Source organism: Trachypithecus francoisi, unplaced genomic scaffold, assembly GCF_009764315.1.
Source record: "Trachypithecus francoisi isolate TF-2019V2 unplaced genomic scaffold, Tfra_2.0 Lachesis_group13, whole genome shotgun sequence".
Classification (NCBI taxonomy): domain Eukaryota; kingdom Metazoa; phylum Chordata; class Mammalia; order Primates; family Cercopithecidae; genus Trachypithecus; species Trachypithecus francoisi.
The window spans coordinates 33191564-33211582 of record NW_022681458.1 but is presented as its reverse complement, the minus strand read 5'-3'; the positions used below and the strand labels follow the sequence as shown (position 1 = coordinate 33211582).

The window sequence follows — 20019 nt, the reverse complement described above, 5'->3', positions numbered from 1 at the left end:
GTATATACAGAAATTTTAATTTCCCATAGTGATTCCAAAACTGATCCTCTTAACCTGATCACCTGCTTCTGAAAACAGCCTTTCATTAACATCCCTGTTAAAATATGTTGCCCATTCTAAGAACTATATATTACCCATGTTCACATAGGAACTGTGGAACTGACCAGGCATGGTAGCTCACACTTGTAATCCTACCACTTCGGGAGGCCCAGGCCGGTGGATTGCTTGAGCCCAGGAGTTTGAGACCAGCCTGGGCAACATGGTAAAACCCTATCTCTACAAAAAAATTAGCTAGGTATGGTGGCATGGGCCTGTAATCCCAGCTATTGGGAAGCTGAAGTGGGAGGAGCACTTGAACCCAGGAGGTCAAGGCTGCTGTGAGCTGTGATCATGTCACTGTACTCCTGCCTGAGTGACAGAGGAAGGCCCTGTCTCAAAAGAAAAAAAAAAAAATTAAAAAAAGAAAGAACGAACTGTGGAATAGAGTTCTGTGGAACTTAACATATCCTAGACAGTGGGATACTGTGTTTCCAAAAATCAGTAGACAAATTGACTGAACACTAAAATGACACTGAGTAGAATCCAATCTTTCCTAATGACTTAAAAGGTGATCATGATCTTGCAGAAATTCAGGATCATCATTATAGTTTAAATTCTCACCAAAGAACACTAAAAAAAAAAAAAAATTTGGATATAACAGACATCAGTAAGCATTTGCTGGATATTTATATATTCCCTAGTAGGCACTACTGGGTTTATCTGTCTATAATTTTAATGAGCTTATTCTAATTTTCTGGATGCAACACACATAGACAATATTAACATACACAAACATGCATTTTAAGAAAGCCTATGGCCTAAGAATGTTCACATCAACTGAGCACACAGATCCAAAGCTCACCATGCTGGGGGATCAACTCAGTTAACCGAGTTCAGCATCCTCGCAACTGTGCACAGGTCTCTAGGCTCATAAAAGACAGAGGGATGAGAGAATATAGATAGAGTCCATTCAGGTTTTAGTTCAGACAAGAGCAGCAGCACATAAACACCTACCTTTAGTCCTTGGGTGTCTTTACTTTCATACCTTATTTAGAACCAGGCTATCCTACTCCTGGTGCTGAGATCACCCTAATGACCCAGAAGTAGGTTTGAACCTGTCTGCATGCTCAAAACTACTTTAGGCACATGGTATACAGACCATCACTAGTCTAAAGGCAGGAAGCCTGAGTCTGTTCTTGCCTAAGCACCACTGTGACCCCGCCCATGAAATTCTCTAGGCCTTACTTCCTCACCACAAAATAAACGTGTTAGCTTTAATTGGTGAACTGCCAAATTTGAGTGAGCAATGGAATTTTCTGGAGATGTTTGTGAGAAATGTGGACTCTTCTTCCCACTGAGATGATTTTGACTCTGTAGATCTTGGGTAGGGACCAAAAATCTGCATTTCTAATGAGCATCCTCTCCCCTCCCATCCTATCCCCAACTCACACCCGGGACTTTGATGGGTAAAAGCCGAGGATTGCTCCCTGATTTCTAGGTGATCTCCAAGGTCCCTCAAGCTCTAAAATTCTGCTTCTATTCAACAGAAGTGCAGAGGGTGTGCAGACTGCTCAGTGAAAAGCTCAGAATTTGTCGCACAGTTTACACTCTAGGCTTCAAAAAAATCAATACTTCAGGTGCTTAGTCAATTTCTAAAAAACTGGCTATGTAGAAACAACCTGACTTCATTTTACCAGTGTTTTTCCAGAGCATTCTTGTCTCCACTGGGAGTATCCTATTCACTTTAAAAAGAATGAAAACTTTTAACCCCTAAATCCAAAGTATTTGTATTTGAAAGAAAACAGAATGGTTGGAAAAGAAGATTAGAGGCTAGTTAATGGCCTGATGTAGATTCATTTTCTAAAAAACAACACATGCCATTTATCTGAAGAAGGAAACACAAGTTTTTTCAATTAACTGCAAGATTTCCTTTACCATCACAGTAGCAAATCGTGGACTAAAAATGTCTAAAACAATTCCCCATAAAAATATACAATCTGGGATTTTACTTTATCATTGTGGGGTTTTTAACAGAGGAAAATTTTTTCTTAATAATCACTGTTACAAAAAACCATTTTTTTAGAGGGTGCCAAAGCTGGACTCTGAAAAGCGACATTATGGGGAGAAAAATAGAGCTGTAGAGACAAAAAATAATTAATTGCAATAACTAATTAGGGCTTATTTACATATTATATTTTTACAGACTTTCAAACAGACTTTTCAGCCATGTTTCTAAATTAAAGGGCATTTGTAGTAAAGAACACTCCACATGTTGGATCAAAGCAAATACATTCTTCCCAGACTCTTTTTGAAACTTTTCAGAGTGTATTCAATTCATAGGAACAAAAAACTATCTCACCAGAGAACCCACTGACCTTTTTTTTTATTATTGCTTCCCACTCCACTTCAAATCTTTAATGAACACATGCTCTGAAGAGCTTAGCCTCCCCTCTGATACACTCTTGGAAACAAATGTCACCATTTAACCAAAATCCTATTTGCTGCATGTACAGTCCATTTCCCAAATGGCCTTTCACTAAACACACCCAAAAGAATCTGTTGCTGGGGATTGTGGAAAACTTTGGCATACTTCTCCACAAAAGCACAATCTTTCTTCTAACAAGTGTACCTAGTTAGCTCAACTGGCTGCAGTTGTTGTTACTGAAGCTGCGATCTTGAGGAAGAGCCAGCCACCTTCTCTCTACTTTATGACTATTACCTTCAGTTCTCCTTTCCCTGACCAGCAGTCGGAAAACTCATGGGCATAAGAGGGAAGAACAAGAAAGCCATGGCTGGATCCAAGTGAACCTCTCTCACTAAGGAAGGACCTCATACAGTGCTAAGTGTGGTCAGTTACGCCACTCACTTTCCATCTCTTAAAGTAAGCTTTTACCTAATTCAGGAAGGTAAATCCAGTCTTTTGCATTTAGAAGGCAGAAATGCTCTAGGAAAAGAACAAGGGCAAATAGAAGAGAAGGTGCCTTTGTAAAAGGAAGGAAAAGAGATAAAGAGGGCGAGAGGACACAGTGTCGTTTTCTCTGTAAAAGTAGAAAAAAAAAAAAAAAACCTGGCGAGTTTCACATCATCTTTTACTTTATGCACCAAGTAGGGAGAGATGTCCACAGGAGTGAGCAACAAGACTTTCCTGTCCCTCCTTCCATCCCTCCATTTTCCTAGCTGGGGACAGTGAGCTGCAGTAAGCACTGTGTAAAATGTTGCTTAAAGGCCTATACTTTAATCATATGCTCTGTAGACCAGATTTCCCAAAATGAAGAAAAATAGACATGCAGGTTCAAGGAGTTGCTATTTTGCAAGAATTAGGGGTTAAAGTCATAAAGAACTTAGCTTTCCTAGCTTATAGTCTCTAACCATTGCCTCACTAAGTAGTCAAATTTTGAACCTATAGTTTAAAAAATAAGGTATTACATTTGGTATACAATTCAAAGTCCTCCCTGGGATTAGCACAAAGTTGGGCATAAAGAAAGGATTATTTGACACAGGGTACAAGCAATTTTTGCAATGTAGCTTTGAGGTCCATTAAAAGAAGTAGAGGCAAAGCAAACCTGAGCCCCAGACTTGCATCCTCCACTGTCAGAAAGAACAGAGCTAAAGTTTGAGACTGACCACACACACATACGTACTCTGAAGTTAACATGGGGAAACTGAACAGAGCTAAAGTTCGAGACTGACCACACACACATAATGTACTCTGAAGTTAACACGGGGAAACTGAGGCTGCAGAATTTTATGTAACTGTAGAGTGGAAAGGGCATAAAGAGTGGGGGCCATTGAGAAACATCTACTCAAAAATCAGTGATCCAAAACTTTTTGCATCCCAAGCATCCACGTTATTTTGTCTTTGGGACAAGGTGGTGATCCATAAAGTAGGAGCTATCTATTTAGTCATAAATCAATTAAGGCATTAAACATTTGGATGGAGAATCAGGCACATGCCATTAAGTATGCATTCTGTCAGTTACAAAGCAAATAGTATCTACAGCCTCTCAAATAAAACTAAAGGAACAATAGGGGAAATCTGGAAAAAATCAATTGTGTGCCTCGTGTAATTGCTAATGTGGATAGTATGACATGCAGCTGACAGTCTTTGGGTTGAGTTCATGGACTTTAGACTGCAACACTTCAAAATTATTTTCTCCATAAGGCTTTAAGTCCCTTCATAGTGAATTCTCTTCCCAGGGGATGAAAACTTCACAGTTGGGAGGAAATACACATGCTCAAATACAATCCTGAAATGTACTGATGGTTGTTTCCAAAGCTACACAAAAATTCATTTCTGTTCATCAGAATTTTTTTTTCTGATGGGCTTCGTTTTATGTTCATCTACAATTTTTTTTTTTTGTTTGAGACCGAGTCTTGCTCTGTCACCTAGGCTGGAGTGCAGTGGCATGATCGCGGCTCACTGCAACCTCCGCCTCCTGGGTTCAAGTGATTCTCCTACCTCAGCCTCCCGAGTAGCTAGGATTACAGGCATGCACCACGACGCCTGGCTGATTTTTTGTATTTTTTTTTAGTAGAGACGGGGTTTCACTATGTTGGCCAGGCTGGTCTTGAACTCCTGACCTCAGGTGATCCACCCGCCTCAGCCTCCCAAAGTGCTGGGATTACAGGCGTGAGCCACCGCGTCCAGCTTCATCTACAAATTTTATAGCAGTGAGAGATTATATATGAGAAATTGTCATTCCTTGTTGGCTGAAACTGACTCATAAAGTTCCACTGCACAAGTCGGGTGTGGTGGCTCATGCCTATAATCCTTTGGGAGGCCGAGGTGGACGGATCTCTTAAGGTTAGGAGTTTGAGATCAGCCTGGCCAACATGGTGAAACCCCTACTAAAAACACAAAAATTAGCTGGGCATGATGGCACACGCCTGTAATCCCTGCCTCTCCCGGGGCAGGAGAATTGCTTGAACCTGGGAGGCAGGGACTGCAGTGAGCTGAGATTGTGCTTCTGTACTCCAGCCTTGGCCACAAAGCAAGACTCTGCCTGAAAAAAAAAAAAGTTCCACTGCACAGAGAGCTGACACATGTTAAAAAGCATGTTCCTACCATGGGTGATACATATTTAGGTTAACTTCAGCTGGTACTTATAGAATGGACTGCTGCTATAGCTAGGATAGCTCTGTCCTTAAGAATCTCAGAGAAGTAAGTAACTCCTCCTGGACACAATGAATGTACCTAACCAAAGAATTTCCAGCCGGGCACTGGTGGCTCACACCTGTAATCCCAGTACTTTGGGAGACCAACCTGGGAGAACTGCTTGTGGCCAGGACTTCGAGGTTATAGAGAGCTATGATTGTACCACTGCACTCCAGCTTGGGCGACAGAGTGAGGCCCCATCTCTACAAAAAAGTTTCTAAAAATTAGCCAGGTGTGGTGGTCTGCACCTGCAATCCCAGCTACTTTGGAGGCTGAGGCAGGAGAATACCCTGAGCCCAGGAGTTCGAGGGTTCAGTGAGCTATTATTGCACCACTGCACACCAACCTAAGTGACAGAGCGAGACCCTGTCTCTAAAAACCCTGTCAACACAACAATATGGCAAATATTATGTTTGTAAAGTATTAGTACTGTGCTGAGACACAGTGAATGTTCAATACACATTATACCTAGAGAGACAGACAAGAACAGACAGATGCACGAAACAGAGATTAAAACCAATAGACATAAACCATCCATGACAGAGGCCATCGATGAAGTATAATCATGTATTACTAGAGTATACTTGCAGAACTAAAGCAACCAAAAAAATAAAATCAATTCAGATTAGAAACTCCAATCTGAATACTAATTGGTTTAAAATGTAATTACATAAGCTGTTAAGGGTTATTTGGGTTTTCCCCCTCTGAATATTTAAATAGCTAAGTCAGCTTTGACACGTAGGACCTATGTTGTGTTAACAGTGCTAGAGGTACTACATGTAAGTAAGAAATGAAGTGAAAATCACATGTCAAGTAATTACTGCTGACTGAAAATATAAACTTGCTAAACTCTACAATGTTTATTTAATCTCATGGAATGTTGTTATTAAGATTATAAATCGTGTGAAACAAATTAATAAATACCAAGTAGATTCCAACTCAAGTTGAGAAGTGTCAAGATTTATTGGTCTTTCAGGTAAACAATGATTGAGAACCTAAAGTCAATATTTAGTCAAAATTTATCTTGAAAGGCAATAAATCTTGATTTTTGCTAAAGCACGTAAGTAAATATGTACACCATTTTAGAGAATCTGACTGCTTTCTATCTATGAAATATCCACCCCAAAAGTTGTAAATATAATGATCTGTAACACAGATTTTCACTTCCCAAGACATGACTTGAGTTGTTGAGTTACTTTCAATTTTTCTTAGGATAAGATGCTTCAATAGTGCTTTTATCGGTGTAAAGTAAGTTTAATATTAATAATAAAATCTTACAAATTCAGCTTCTAGTATACTGAAATCAGTCTAAACTTAGTATTTTTTCATCCTGTTTATCCCTAACAGTCTATGACTAGACTTTCTCATTTACTTCTGTGTTCTTTCCCCAAAGTCTTTCAAGAAAATGGTAAGCAATTTAAAAATAAAAATAAAGAAATAAGCAAATGGATAAACACTTACATTATAAGCAAACATCTTATGTAAGACAGGCTTACTATAAGCCAGGCACTGTCATAACTACCTTACATATACACAAATGAACATATGTAAATACATGTATATGTCTATATTCATTTAATCCTCATACCAATTATATGAGGTAGGTATTATGCCCATTTTACAGAATAAGAAACTGAGGCAGAACGTGAAAAAGTAATTCTGTCCACAGTTGTACAGCTGCTTAGAAGGCAGAGCCTAATAAAAGTGGCAATGTGGCATTTTATGACTAACACCAATCAACTATAAAGGTGAATTTCCAAGTAGTAATCTTCCTTGTAACATTATAAAAACTGTCCCCTGCAGATGACAAAACAACAAGGACAAAAAATATGAATTAATTTACATAAAAGAACATAATTTAGCTCATCAATGAATATAGCCTGGGACCTCACAGGCATTAGCATCACCTCTGAAGATGAAGGGTGAGGGGAAGAAGAATACAAATCTATAAAGTAAACAGCAGAAGGTAAGAAACGAGGAAAGGAGGAAGCAATTACTGTTAGTTGTGAAGATCGAGGAAGACTGTGTAGACATAGGGGCATTTCAGCTGGGTCTTGAAGAAGAGAAGAGATTCATTCATAAAGGCTCAAGTCAGAAAAATGGAAGCATCTTTGGAAACACTGGATATTCTAGTTGTCTGAGGCTCGTAAATAGAGGAGTATGAAGAAAAGAGCTTGGAATGATAAAAGTGAAGCTAGAACATAAGAATCCTGAGTGCTCAGAGTGAGAAGTCCTAATTAATAAGATATAGCACTTTGGGAGGCTAAGGCAGGTGGATCATGAGGTCAGTAGTTCGAGACCAGCCTGGCCAACACGGTGAAACCCCATCTATGTGAAAAATACAAAAAAAAAAAAAAAAAAAAATTAGCCGGGCATGGTGGCGGGTGCCTGTAGTCCCAGCTACTCAGGAGGCTGAGGCAGGAGAACGGCGTGAACCCAGGAGGCGGAGCTTGCAGTGAGCCAGGATCATGCAATTGCACTCCGGCCAGGGCGACAGTATGAGACTCCATCTCAAAAAAAAAAATAAAAAAAGACATAGGAACAACCAGAGTAGCAATGTAAACTTAAAAAAAAAAAAAATTCAGGAAACAACAGGTGCTGGAGAGGATGTGGAGAAATAGGAACACTTTTACACTGTTGGTGGGATTGTAAATTGGTTCAACCATTGTGGAAAACAGTATGGCGATTCCTCAAGGATCTAGAACTAGAAATACCATATGACCCAGCCATCCCATTACTGGGTATATACCCAAAGGATTATAAATCATGCTGCTATAAAGACACATGCACACATAAGTTCATTGCAGCACTATTCCCAATAGCAAAGACTTGGAATCAAGCCAAATGTCCATCAGTGACAGACTGGATTAAGAAAATGTGGCACATGTACACCATGGAATACTATGCAGCCATAAAAAAGGATGAGTTTGTGTCCTTTGTAGGGACATGGATGCAGCTGGAAACCATCATTGTCAGCAAACTATCAGAAGAACAGAAAATCAAACACCGCATGTTCTCACTCATAGGTGGAAATTGATCAATGAGATCACTTGGACTCGGGAAGGGGAACATCACACACCGGGGCCTATCATGGGGAGGGGGGAGGGGGGAGGGAAGCCATTGGGAGTTATACCTGATATAAATGACGAGTTGATGGGTGCTGACGAGTTGATGGGTGCAGCACACCAACATGGCACAAGTATACATATGTAATAAACCTGCACGTTGTGCACATGTACCCTAGAACTCAAAGTACAATAAATAAATAAATAAATAAATAAATAATTTGGAGAAAAGGTTTTACTCTGTCACCCAGCCTGGAGTACAGTAGTGCAATCATGGTTCATTGCAGCCTCAACCTCCTGGGCTCAAGTGATCCTCCCACCTCAGACTCCTGGGTAAGAAAGGTTACAGGTGCATGCCACCACGCCTGGCTGATTTAAATTTTTTTTTTGCAGAGACCCAGGGGTCTTGCTATATTGCACAAGGCTGGTGTTGAACTCCTTTCCTCAAGCTATCCTCCCACCCTGGCCTCCCAAAGTGTTGGAATTACAGGCATGTGCTAATATGACCAGCTGCAATGTACACTTTGAAAAGATTAATTAGCAAGAAAAGCTGGAAGGGGAGGGAACTAGTTAAGTTACTGCACCAGTTTGAGCTTGATTAGGTGGTGGTCTTGGAAACAGGAAGAGAGAAAGAGAAGGAGATAGCATGGAGATAAACTGCAGACAATCTGGCAACTGACTGATGCTGGGGGCACGCGAAGGGACTGTTAAAGATGCTCATGATGTTTCAAGCCTGTGACTCCTGTGAGAAATCCATCAATTAGAAGGAGCAGGTGGTTTGGGGGAGAAAATGCTATTTGAAGCATTTAATCCAAAAAAAAAAGTTCAAAAAATTTGAGCTACCAGATCTACTGATGCCTAAAGCTCAGGTGATTGAGAATAATTCCCCTTATTGTACAAATCAGTTTGAATTGTATATTCTATTAGCTGTTACCGAAAGCATTTGATATACTTGATATCAAATGATGGTTGGTGAAGGTCCTGTTTTTATAACCTACTATTTTTACTTAAATTTACCTAAGATGCAGAGGTCTCAGATTATAAAATATTATGTGGTGGCCGGGTGCGGTGGCTCACGCCTGTAATCCCAGCCCCTTGGGAGGCCGAGGAGGGTGGATCACGAGGTCAGGAGTTCAAGACCAGCCTGGCCAACATGGCGAAACCTCATCTCTACAAAAAATACTAACAATTAGCCAGGGGTGGTGGCGGGAGCCTGTAATCCCAGCTATTTGGGAGGCTGAGACAGGAGAATTGCTTGAACCCAGGAGACGGAGGTTGCAGTGAGCCAAGAATGCACCACTGCACTCCAGCCTAGGTGACAGAGCAAGACTCTGTCTCAAAAAACAAAACAACGCCTGTAATTCCAGCACTTTGGGAGGCCGAGGCAGGCGGATCACAAGGTCAGGAGATGGAGACCATCCTTGCTAACACGGTGAAACCCTATGTCTACTAAAAATACAAAAAATTAGCCGGGCATGGTGGCAGGCGCCTGTAGTCCCAGCTACTCGGGAGGTTGAGGCAGGAGAATGGCATGAACCCGGGAGGCGGAGCTTGCAGTGCGCCGAGATCGCGCCACTGCACTCCAGCCTGGGTGATGACAACAACAACAACAAAAACAACAACAAAAATTATGTGGTAGGAAATAATCAACATCTATTTCAGCAGAAGACATTTATTAATTTATAAAGAAGTGAGAAAAAGCTGGATGAAGAAAAGAAGACATCATTGGTAGGCCTTGACCTTTGGCAGCACAGTGGTTCTCAACCAGGGGAGATTGTTGTCCCAACAGGGGATATTTGTAATGTCCACAGACATTTTTGGTAGGGTGGGTGGGTGAGCTACTGGTATCTTATGGATGAAGGCAAGGAACACTGCTAACTGTCCTACAATGCACAAGACATCCCTCCACAACAAAGAAGTATCTGGCCTAAAATGTCAATAGTGCCACTCTTGGAAAAACCCTATGACAACAGAAAGACAACAGGGCAAAATAAGAGATCAGTACGCTGACCCTACTCACTCACTTTTCTCTGCCAGCAATGGATATATCATTTATTACGGGGAGGAGGAAAAGCCCTTTCACCAGTTCTACTTTCTTACCTTAAAAAATGATTTATGCTGGTAGGTTAAATAGTGCCATGAAAAAGAGGCACCATTATCCACTAGACTACCTGCTAGTAACATCTGCTCCAAGCTTGGCTCTTTTCTTCACAAATTAATCTTGGTGAAACACTGCTCAACAAGAACTCTTACTTGAAAAACAAGTGCATAATCAGGGCTTGGTTGAGCTGATTTCAGACATGAAAGCTGCTAGTGGTGGATGGAAAGAATGCTTCTTGTCACAGTTGATCTCCCTCTTTCTCTATCAGTTCTATCTTCAACATGGGGCTACCAGGATTCTCTATATATTCTCCTGCAATCCCAGATAGGGAAGGAAGGTCAACCTCACCATCCTTGAAACAAGACAAATGCTGGGCTGGGCTACTTGGAGTACTGAGAGCTTCAGGGGAAGATGTCTAATTAAATAAACTGTCTCGACTGGGTGTGGTGGCTCACGCCTGTAATCCCAGCACTTTGGGAGGCCGAGGTGGGCAGACCACCTAAGGTCCGGAGTTCAACAGCAGCCTGGCCAACATGATGAAACCCCATCTCTACTAAAAATACAAAAATTAGCCAGGCATGGTGGCACCCACCTATAATCCTAGCTACTCAGGAGGCTGAGGCAGGAAAATCATTTGAGCCCATGAGGCAGAGACTGCAGTGAGTTGAGACTGCACCACTGCACTTGAGCCTGGGCAACAGAGTGAGACTCCATCTCAAAAAAAAATAATAATAAAATAAAATAAAATAAATAAACTATCTTACTGGAATATTTCTCTGAACCAATGCCAAGCCATATTAGAACCCAAAACAAAAGGAGAAATCAGGAATTCTCATCCTGTCTCTAGTTTTTTTTATATTTTGTTCACCGTGGACTTTTTACATTAATTTTTATTTTTAAAGAATATCATATTAGGCCAGGTGCGGTGGCTCACGTCTGTAATCCCAGCACTTTGGGAGGCTGAGGTGGGTGGATCACGAGGTCAGGAGATCGAGACCATCCTGGCTAACACGGTGAAACCCCATCTCTACTAAAAATGCAAAAAAATTAGCCAGGCGTGGTGGCGGGCGCCTGTAGTCCCAGCTACTCGGGAGGCTGAGGCAGAAGAATGGTGTGAACCCGGGAGGCGGAGCTTGCAGTGAGCCGAGATCGTGCCACTGCACTCCAGCCTGGGCGACAGAGTGAGACTCCGTCTCAAAAAAACAACAAAAAAAAGAATATCATATCAACATATTTTTAAAATCTTGATTACTAAGGGTTTTTGGTACTTCCTTAAATTCTGTACCCAAAGCACATGCCTCGCTTGCCTTACCCTAGTCCCAGTCCTGTTCTGAACACTTTTTGCCTCACAGAGAATCCAATGTATGCTGTACTTAACATTTTCTAAAGTGATTTCCCCTGGTATTTAGCATTATATTAAACCACCACTAACTCTTTTTATGATTCCCCAGTTACATCTCTCTTTTATGATTGCTTCAAAAGGCCAAGAACCTCCTATTGGCTTAGAGGTTTAGATTATTTTGGGAGATTACCTGAAAAGTAACCTGTCTTTTCTTACTGTTTCTGGAACTTATGTTTTCTCCCAGCTTGGATTTAGAAGTCGCTTCCTACATCAGTCTTCTCCACTCTGTAGCTTCTATCACATACAGTGTCCTACCAGGGTCCCCTCTGACTTCTCTTTCACGCCACTCCCCATTCCTAATGCCTGTTTCTCTTTCCTCATATTTTACAAGAATCTCATCTCTTTGAACTTTACAGTATCCTTAAAACAAAACCTGTCCTCTTCTTTGCTAAAACCTCCTAAAAAACCCTGACGGCATTTCTTAGAGTAATTCTACTTGAGCCATTTTGGTAATGATAACAATTTGATAAAATTAAAGTCATGAGAGTGGATCTGAGTAGTGCTAGGAACAGTCTCAAAGTGAAAAAGATTACTTTCATCAGTTTCCTTTAAATCCACGTTTGAATTTCTTCATTTTTACCCCAACCAAATTCTTTATGTTGTATAAGGTTTAGGAACTGTCTTGGTCTATTTTCCCTTCCTTTATTCTTTTCCCTTTTGTCTTCTTTCTGGGCTTTTCTATCTCCTTAGAAGCACATGTTTGTGAACACCTCCAAAGCTAATCTTTTAACTATACGTTTAGTATTTGCAAATAAGCTATTTGTATCAGGTTATTTAGACTTAGTAAGCAAGACACAAGCGGAAAACTCCTATTATCTGGAACTCCTGCTTCTGGGGAATTCCCCAGAGTGATATTCCTAGCTTCTCTCCCCATCCCTTATCCAACTCTCCTCACAGATGGAGAAATTAGGTATCTGACTGCCGAGTTAAGAAGAAGGACCCATATGGCCGGGCGCAGTGGCTCAAGCCTGTAATCCAGCACTTTGGGAGGCCGAGACGGGCGGATCACGAGGTCAGGAGATCGAGACCATCCTGGCTAACACGGTGAAACCCCGTCTCTACTAAAAATACAAAAACTAGCCGGGCGAGGTGGCGGGCGCCTGTAGTCCCAGCTACTCGGGAGGCTGAGGCAGGAGAATGGCATAAACCTGGGAGGCAGAGCTTGCAGTGAGCTGAGATCCGGCCACTGCACTCCAGCCTGGGTGACAGAGCAAGACTCCGTCTCAAAAAAAAAAAAAAAAAAAAAAAAGAAGGACCCAGGCATGCTCAACTTGGCCTTCAGCAAGCAGGTTTCTGTCTGCTGTGATAAGAGGACATCATGGCCTTCAGGAAGCAGATTTCTGTCTGCTGTGGTAAGAGGACATCATGGCCTTCAGGAAGCAGGTTTCTGTCTGCTGTGGTAAGAGGACATCATGCCCTTCAGGACTCCAGCTGTGGCCAGGTGAGTAAGTCCATCTAATTTAGGGGTCCACTCTACAAAATAAATGTGATCTATAAGCAATATATGTGATATTTTAATCCCCATCTTCCTGTCTCTTGGCATAAGAAAGAAGAGGTATTATTCATTTATTAACCTGTAAAACTCCTGCAAGGATGGTGGCTCACACAGACAGCATCTAATAATGGGAGTGGAGAGGAAAGGGAAAGGCACTCAGACGCATGTCAGTGGGTGACATTATTGAGAGGCGAAGATCACACAGGAAAGTTGGGCTAAAGGGGCTGCCTGGAAACCTTTAGCATTATCAGGAACCTTTTACTCAAGTTAAAACTCCCTATCCCAACAATGGATGAGAAACGTCATTTTCCCAAAGGTTTTCCATCCATTATGAGGCCGTAGTAAGACTTCTCTTTATCTAAGAGATTGTTTGGGGAGCCTCCCTGTAGTTTCTGGGGGAAAAAATTGCAGTGATGTACTAATTACTGAACTAGGATATGTCACTTTTGGCTCAACTGATATTTGGTAACATTTGAATTGTACATAGTCAAGACAGTTAAATCTTCCCTCAAAATAGAGCGTTGAAGAGGCTGACCCACAAGACTGTGAAAAGGCTGGCTCGGGGCCATATAATAAATCAGTGGCAGGACTATAAACAGAAGACCGAGCTCTTGTGCTCCTAATTTATTACTTATCCCACTGAGTGTGGATGCCTCCCAGCCACTACATCATGTATGTCTATTATTTTGTCTGGTCTGGGGCTCAAGAAAAATGTCTTTATTGATGAAGATGGAGAAGGAGACCAAGACTCAAACTAAGTCAATCCTCTGTGTCAGAGGTACAAGTCTGCTGATTTAAAAGACAAGCAATTTTCAGCAAAGTTTTTGGTTCAGCCCCACATTATTTACTTCCTTCATAGAAAAATATGGGTAAGACACCATCCTTGGTACACTGGTATATACCCAGTTAGAATGTGATTTTTCAATCTTTTGGAAATTGATACAAACCTGTATGTCTTAGGTTTTAGAATCCTAGTTTCCTTCTGGAAGTGGTATATGGTAAGTACTACATTTTTTTTTTCAGTTAAAGGTAATAAATAAAATCAATTTTGTGGTTCCTTTTATATCCATTTAAGAAAGAAACACCCTCTATTTTTAGCCAAGATTTAAGAGTGATATCTAGGTTAGATAGTGGAGATCACAGAGTCACTAAGTGTGCCTGCCCATCGTCCCACCACTCTGAGTTGGGGCTCTGAGAAGGCTGCAGACAGGCTGAGCAGTCCAGAGCTGGTCAGTTTCTTGTCTGCTTGGTCCCAGAAGCAGCCAAAAAGATATCACCAGAAATCTCCCTTCCCCAGGTGGATGCTGTCAGTGTTGGAAGTAGCTGACTGGAAATGAGGAAACAGGGCAAGTAGGCCAAAGCTTCCTCATTCTCTGGGGAGGAATCACATCCATCATTCATCCTCCTTTCATCCAGGTTCCATTTTTGCTGTGGAAATGTCCATTCAATGTCCTGGGCTATTGTATAACAATTTGTCTAGTCTTTGTCCCTGATCTCTGGCAGGGAGCTTCTAAAACCCTTGGAATTTCCCCAAGTAATATGAATATCTTTGGTATTCACGAGCCCCTAAAATCACACCTGAGTTTTTAACAGTGAGTCATAGTGGACCACTAAATAGCTTCAGAATGGGGGTTGGTCAATAGAAAGACCAACCCATGCAATTAGAGGGTTGGGACTTTGAGCCAGCCTGACCTCCAGGAAGGGGAAGGGGGCTGGATATTAAGTTCACTTGCATGGCCAATGATTCAATCCATCATGCCTACATAATGAAGCCCCAGTAAAAACTTAGGACACTGAAGCTCAGAGGAGCTTCCTCATTGAGAATCGTATCAATTTGATGAGAAGGTGATGCAGCCCGATTCCACAGAGAGAGGGCCCAGAAGCGGTGTATTTATGGCCCTCCCACACCTTACCTTCTGAGTCTCTTCATTTGGCTGTTCCTGGTTTTTATCCTTTACAATAAAACTTCAATTGTATGTATAACATTTTCCTGAGTTCTGTGAATTGTTCTTACAAATTATCAACCCTGAGGAGGGGTAGGAACCCTCAGATTTGTAGCCAGTCAGTCCCTGTGCAGGTGACCTGGGAACCCCCTGAACTTGCGCTGGCATCTGAAGTGGGAGCAGTCTTGTGGAGGGCCAAGCCTTTAATTTGTGAGGTCTGTGCTAATTCTGGGTGGTCAGTGCCAGAACTGAATTGCATTATCCAGTTGGAGTTGAAACAGATTACGTGCAAATAAACCGTGCAAATAAACTCTGACAATGCATTGCCCAGAGCAGGGGATTGTACCTTATATCTGAGGAATCTTAGTCCTGCAGAGAGGGTATTATGGTTAAGTAAGTTAGGAAATGTTGTATACTTTTATCTCACATTAGTAGAATAAAGGCTCTAAGAGGTCTTATAGTCAAAAATTTTTTTTTAAAAAGTGCTTGAAAACTTGCAAGATTATAACTGGTTTGCTAAATAGGGAACATGTTAACTGTATCTACAGATGACTGCAACCTAGGATTCCTAGAAAAGATGGTGAAAGCAGGAAACCTAATGGTGGGTGTGGGGATGGCAGTTCAAGCATTACAGTGGAGAGAATCTGACAGGTCCTAAGTCAGTATGCGGGGATGGAGAGGGTGTTCTTGAGAAAGTAACATTTAAGCTAGTGGTCTGAAGAATGAGCTGTGGGTCGTGCTGGGGATGGCAATACTCTGAGGAGGCAACTGCACATACAAAGGCTTTAAGGTGGGTGAGCAGAAAGTGGTGCATTTGAGGAACAGAAGAAAGCCAGTGTGGCTGGAACAGTGTGTAAGGGAGAAAGTGGCAAGAAAGTGAGAGTTGAAACTGAGGGGGTGGGCAGGGTCATTAAGGATGCTGGTCTTCGTGCCAAAAGAAATGGGAAGCCACTGAAGAATTGTAAAGAGAGGACTACCAGGGGTCAATCTGAATTTTAATAAGATTATGCTTGCTGCAGTTGAGACAAGATTTAGAAAAACTCAGAATAAAAGCAGGAAAACTGGTTAGAAGGCCACTATGGTCATCCTGGTGAAAGATGACCCAGTTGCAGCAAATAAAGTGAGGGAGGTAAAGGAGATCTCAAAACTCAAACACCAACTATGTTTACTGAGTATAAAACAAAAATTAGGCATGACATTAGGATGTATTAAAAAGGAAGCTGGAATGTAGGTAAAGAATTCGGGCTAACTCCTTCCTGTCTTTGTACTCGCCACCAGGTAGACCCTTTCAGAACATCATTGACATTTCCAGAATGTAAGGAAAACATGGAAACCTGGAGATGTTTCAGCAAATTGATACCCCAATGGCTAATATATTAAACATATGTAGAAGAAATAGTTAAAGGAAATGTGCTTATATAAACTAAAGAAAACTGAAGTATGAGTTGACTCATTCACCAAGAACACCCTGGCCAGGTGCAGTGGCTCACGCCTATAATCCCAGCACTTTGGGAGGCCGAGGCAGGCGAATCACCTGAGGTCAGGAGTTTGAGACCAGCCTGGCCAATATGGTGAAACCCCGTCTCTACTAAAAATACAAAAATTAGCTGGGCATGGTGGCACATGCCTGTAGTCCCAGCTACTCAAGAGGATGAGGCAGGAGCATCACTTGAACCCAGGAGGTGGAGGTTGCAGTGAGCCGAGATTGCGCCATTGCACTCCAGCCTGGGTGACAGAGTACAATGGCGTCTCAAAAAAAAAGAAAAGAAAAGAAAAGAAAAAAGGAACATCCTATAGGCCAAACCATTGTTTCTCAAATTTTGTATGTACTCAAATCAATAGGGAAGCTTGTTAAAAAATCCCAGCAATTCTGATTTCAACAGGTCTCGGGAAGGGTCCAGTTATCCCTACTCAAATCATACTCATGATTCTAATGTAAATGGTACTCATATCACACTTTGAGAGATCCTGGGATAGACACACTGGTGCTGGGGCCCTGCTCTCACAAAAGTAAAACACAAAGTCATAGGCCCATGACAGGAGTCCGTTAGAGTGGAGGAAGGGAGGCTGCAAAGGATAAATGTTCGATTATATCTGGAGCATTAGAATTAGGGGTGGAGGGGAGGGCAGTCAATAAAGTCTTGCAAAAATGTCTTTAGGGGTGTAAAAGATTTTTCACACCCAGAAGTCTTCAACAAAGTACAATCCAGAACCATAATCAACATGGTCAAACATTAGCTGTCCTCCTGATCTCACTGCTTTTCAGGCTTGCTCCATTTTTCACCTGAAAAAAGGGAAGGAGTTTCATGCTCTTTGGTTTTTTATTAATGTAATTTAATTAAAACTTTTTTATGTTAACATATTTCAAGGTATAAAGATGGATAGGCATACATACAGGCATCTATCCTACTGCAAAATTAACCTGTACTTTACCCCTACACCTCAATTTCTGGGACTGTGTGTGGTCCAAGTTTGCTGAATGTATAAATGATTAGATGAAAATATTAATGCAAGAAATAAATTGGTACTGCTATATTACTAGATTTCTTTACCTAGTGATATATTTTAAAATGGCAAGTTTTTCACTTAAGCATGTTTCTGTCTTTAGGGAGTATAATAGATTTTAGAAAACCTCTCAGGCTTTTATTCTTAGGTCCATGAAAAGCTTAGTTTTTCAAGGAACTTAGCTAGAAATTAAGGAGAATCTTAACCTACCCAAGTCTATCTTAAAACTGTACCTACACCAGTTTCTCTCCCAGTGAAAGGTCAGTAAATAAAAACTTTGAAGTCAATGTGGAATCCAATGGTACATTAACACTCTCTTTAGAAGTTACGCCGGAAATGAACACATGATGAGAACAATGTTAACCAAAAAGGAAGCTACAAAAAGGGACAAGAACTTTCCAGACCAAAGTATAGCAACAAAGACTACGAGAAATGAACGGCTTAAAAAAAAAAAAAAAAAAAACGACAGCACAGCTATGGCCTATGAAGTTCAGGAAGGTCCATCAAAAGATCTGTATCTTCTGAAATTCAAAATGATTTCATTCTTCTGAAACATATCAAAGACCAACATGTGACTTCTATGATGAGAATACCAGGAATAAATCAAAAAAGCAAATTTATATCCTATAAAATCAAAGGTCCTACTTATATAATGTGATCAAATCTCTTTGAATTTTAGGATATGAAATAGTTTAAAACACAAATTATATAACATTCTTCTTCCATAGACTTGCATTACTACTTTAATATGTATTCATATTCTTCTTATACATTTATTTTTATTTAAAATTATTTCCTGGCCTAGAAACTTAGACTGCAAAAAGTAATTTATTTAATGATAGACATCAGAGCCAGGAAAAGAATTCCTATGTCCTGTCTCCTTAGTCAATTGATATTTCTACTAGTTTAAGTTCTCATCCCCAAAGGAAAAAGGTATTCCTTATTAAATAAGTTTTAAACGAAGGACCACATTAATCTCATTTTCTCTAACCCTCTATAGACATTCAAAGGATCACAAAATGAGAGATAAAAGGAACCACATAGAGCAAAGTCGGTCCCTCTAAAATATGCCAGACAGAGGTGGAAGAGTTGGAAGGAAAGTCTAATACCTTTGAGTTCAACTGTGTATTATAATTACTTATTTATGTGTCTGGCTTCCAGTTTTCAAATTTTGTAAGGACACAAAATGAGACTGATTGCCTTGTTCACTCTGCAGAAAGCATAGTGCTTAGCACATAGTAAGGCTTCCATAAACATTTGCAGAAAGGCTGAATGAATAAATCTCTATCTTGCAGAGAAGAAAACTCTAGATCAGACAAATTAAATGACTTGTCTTGAGGTCAAAATTCCAGGCCTCTTACCATTCCACTCATTTTCACCCATGGCCATCAAGTTTTCTTAAATAAGAAAAAAATCCAATCCACTCTGGATATTTTTGTTACCTTGGCCCAATGGGATTACACATAGTAAGCCTCTTTTCTCCTCTAAGTGACAGCCTTCAAATATGAGGAGATAATACTTGTGTCTTCCCTATTCGAGGTTACATTGATTTGCAAGCTATGGCTTTTAGTTCCTTCACTACCACACATCAATAGATGTGGATGTGTGTGGGTTTTTTTTGTTTTTTTTTTTTGTTTTTTTGTTTTTGTTTTTTTTGACACAGAGTCTTGCTCTGTCGCCCAGGCTGCTGGAGTGCAATGGCGCGATCCTGGCTCACTGCAACCTCCACCTCCTGGATTCAAGAGATTCTCCTACCTCAGCCTTCTGAGTCGCTGGGACTGCAGGTGCCCGCCATCATGCCCAGCTAATTTTTTTTATGTTTAGTAGAGACGGGGTTTCACTGTGTTGGCCAGGTTGGTCTCGATCTCCTTATCTCGTGATCCACCTGCCTCGGCCTCCCAAAGTGCTGGGATTATAGGCGCGAACCACCGCACCCGGCTTAGGATGTGTATTCTTAAAGTACAGCATACATAACTGAAGTTTCCAGATATGATCTGGCCAGGGCAGAGTGCAGCGAGAATATTATCTTTTCTTTCTGGTCCGGTTTTGTAAAAGCTTTTCTTTTCTTTCTTTTTTTTTAGACAGGATCTCACTCTGTCACCCAGGCTGAAGAGCAGTGTCATGTTCATAGATCATTGCAGCCTAGAACTTCTGGGCTCAAGCAATCCTTTTACCTCAGTCTCCTGCATAGCTGGGACTACAGGCATCAGCCACCAGGCTGGGCTATTTTTTTTTTTGGTGAAGACAGGGTCTTGCTATGTTGCTCAGGTTGTTCTCAAACTCCTGGCCTCAAGCAATCCTCCCACTTCAGCCT

At 41.1% G+C, this 20019-nt stretch overlaps 1 protein-coding gene across 10 annotated transcripts in view; it reads right to left on the bottom strand.

Moving 5' to 3' along the window:
- PLEKHM3 (pleckstrin homology domain containing M3) overlaps positions 1 to 20019 on the bottom strand; it is a 209466-nt gene that overhangs the window by 127882 nt on the left and 61565 nt on the right. For 8 of the 10 annotated variants that reach the window (XR_004441598.1, XR_004441597.1, XM_033230501.1 and 5 more), the window contains one exon: positions 13337 to 13378. The exons of the other annotated variants lie outside the window; for them this stretch is intronic. Coding sequence is in view for 6 of the 8 variants with exons in the window: in XM_033230501.1 (XP_033086392.1) it covers positions 13337 to 13378 (42 nt within the window). In the remaining 2 variants the exon portion in view is untranslated. The remainder of the gene's footprint in view (positions 1 to 13336; positions 13379 to 20019) is intronic. 10 annotated transcript variants of the gene reach the window in all.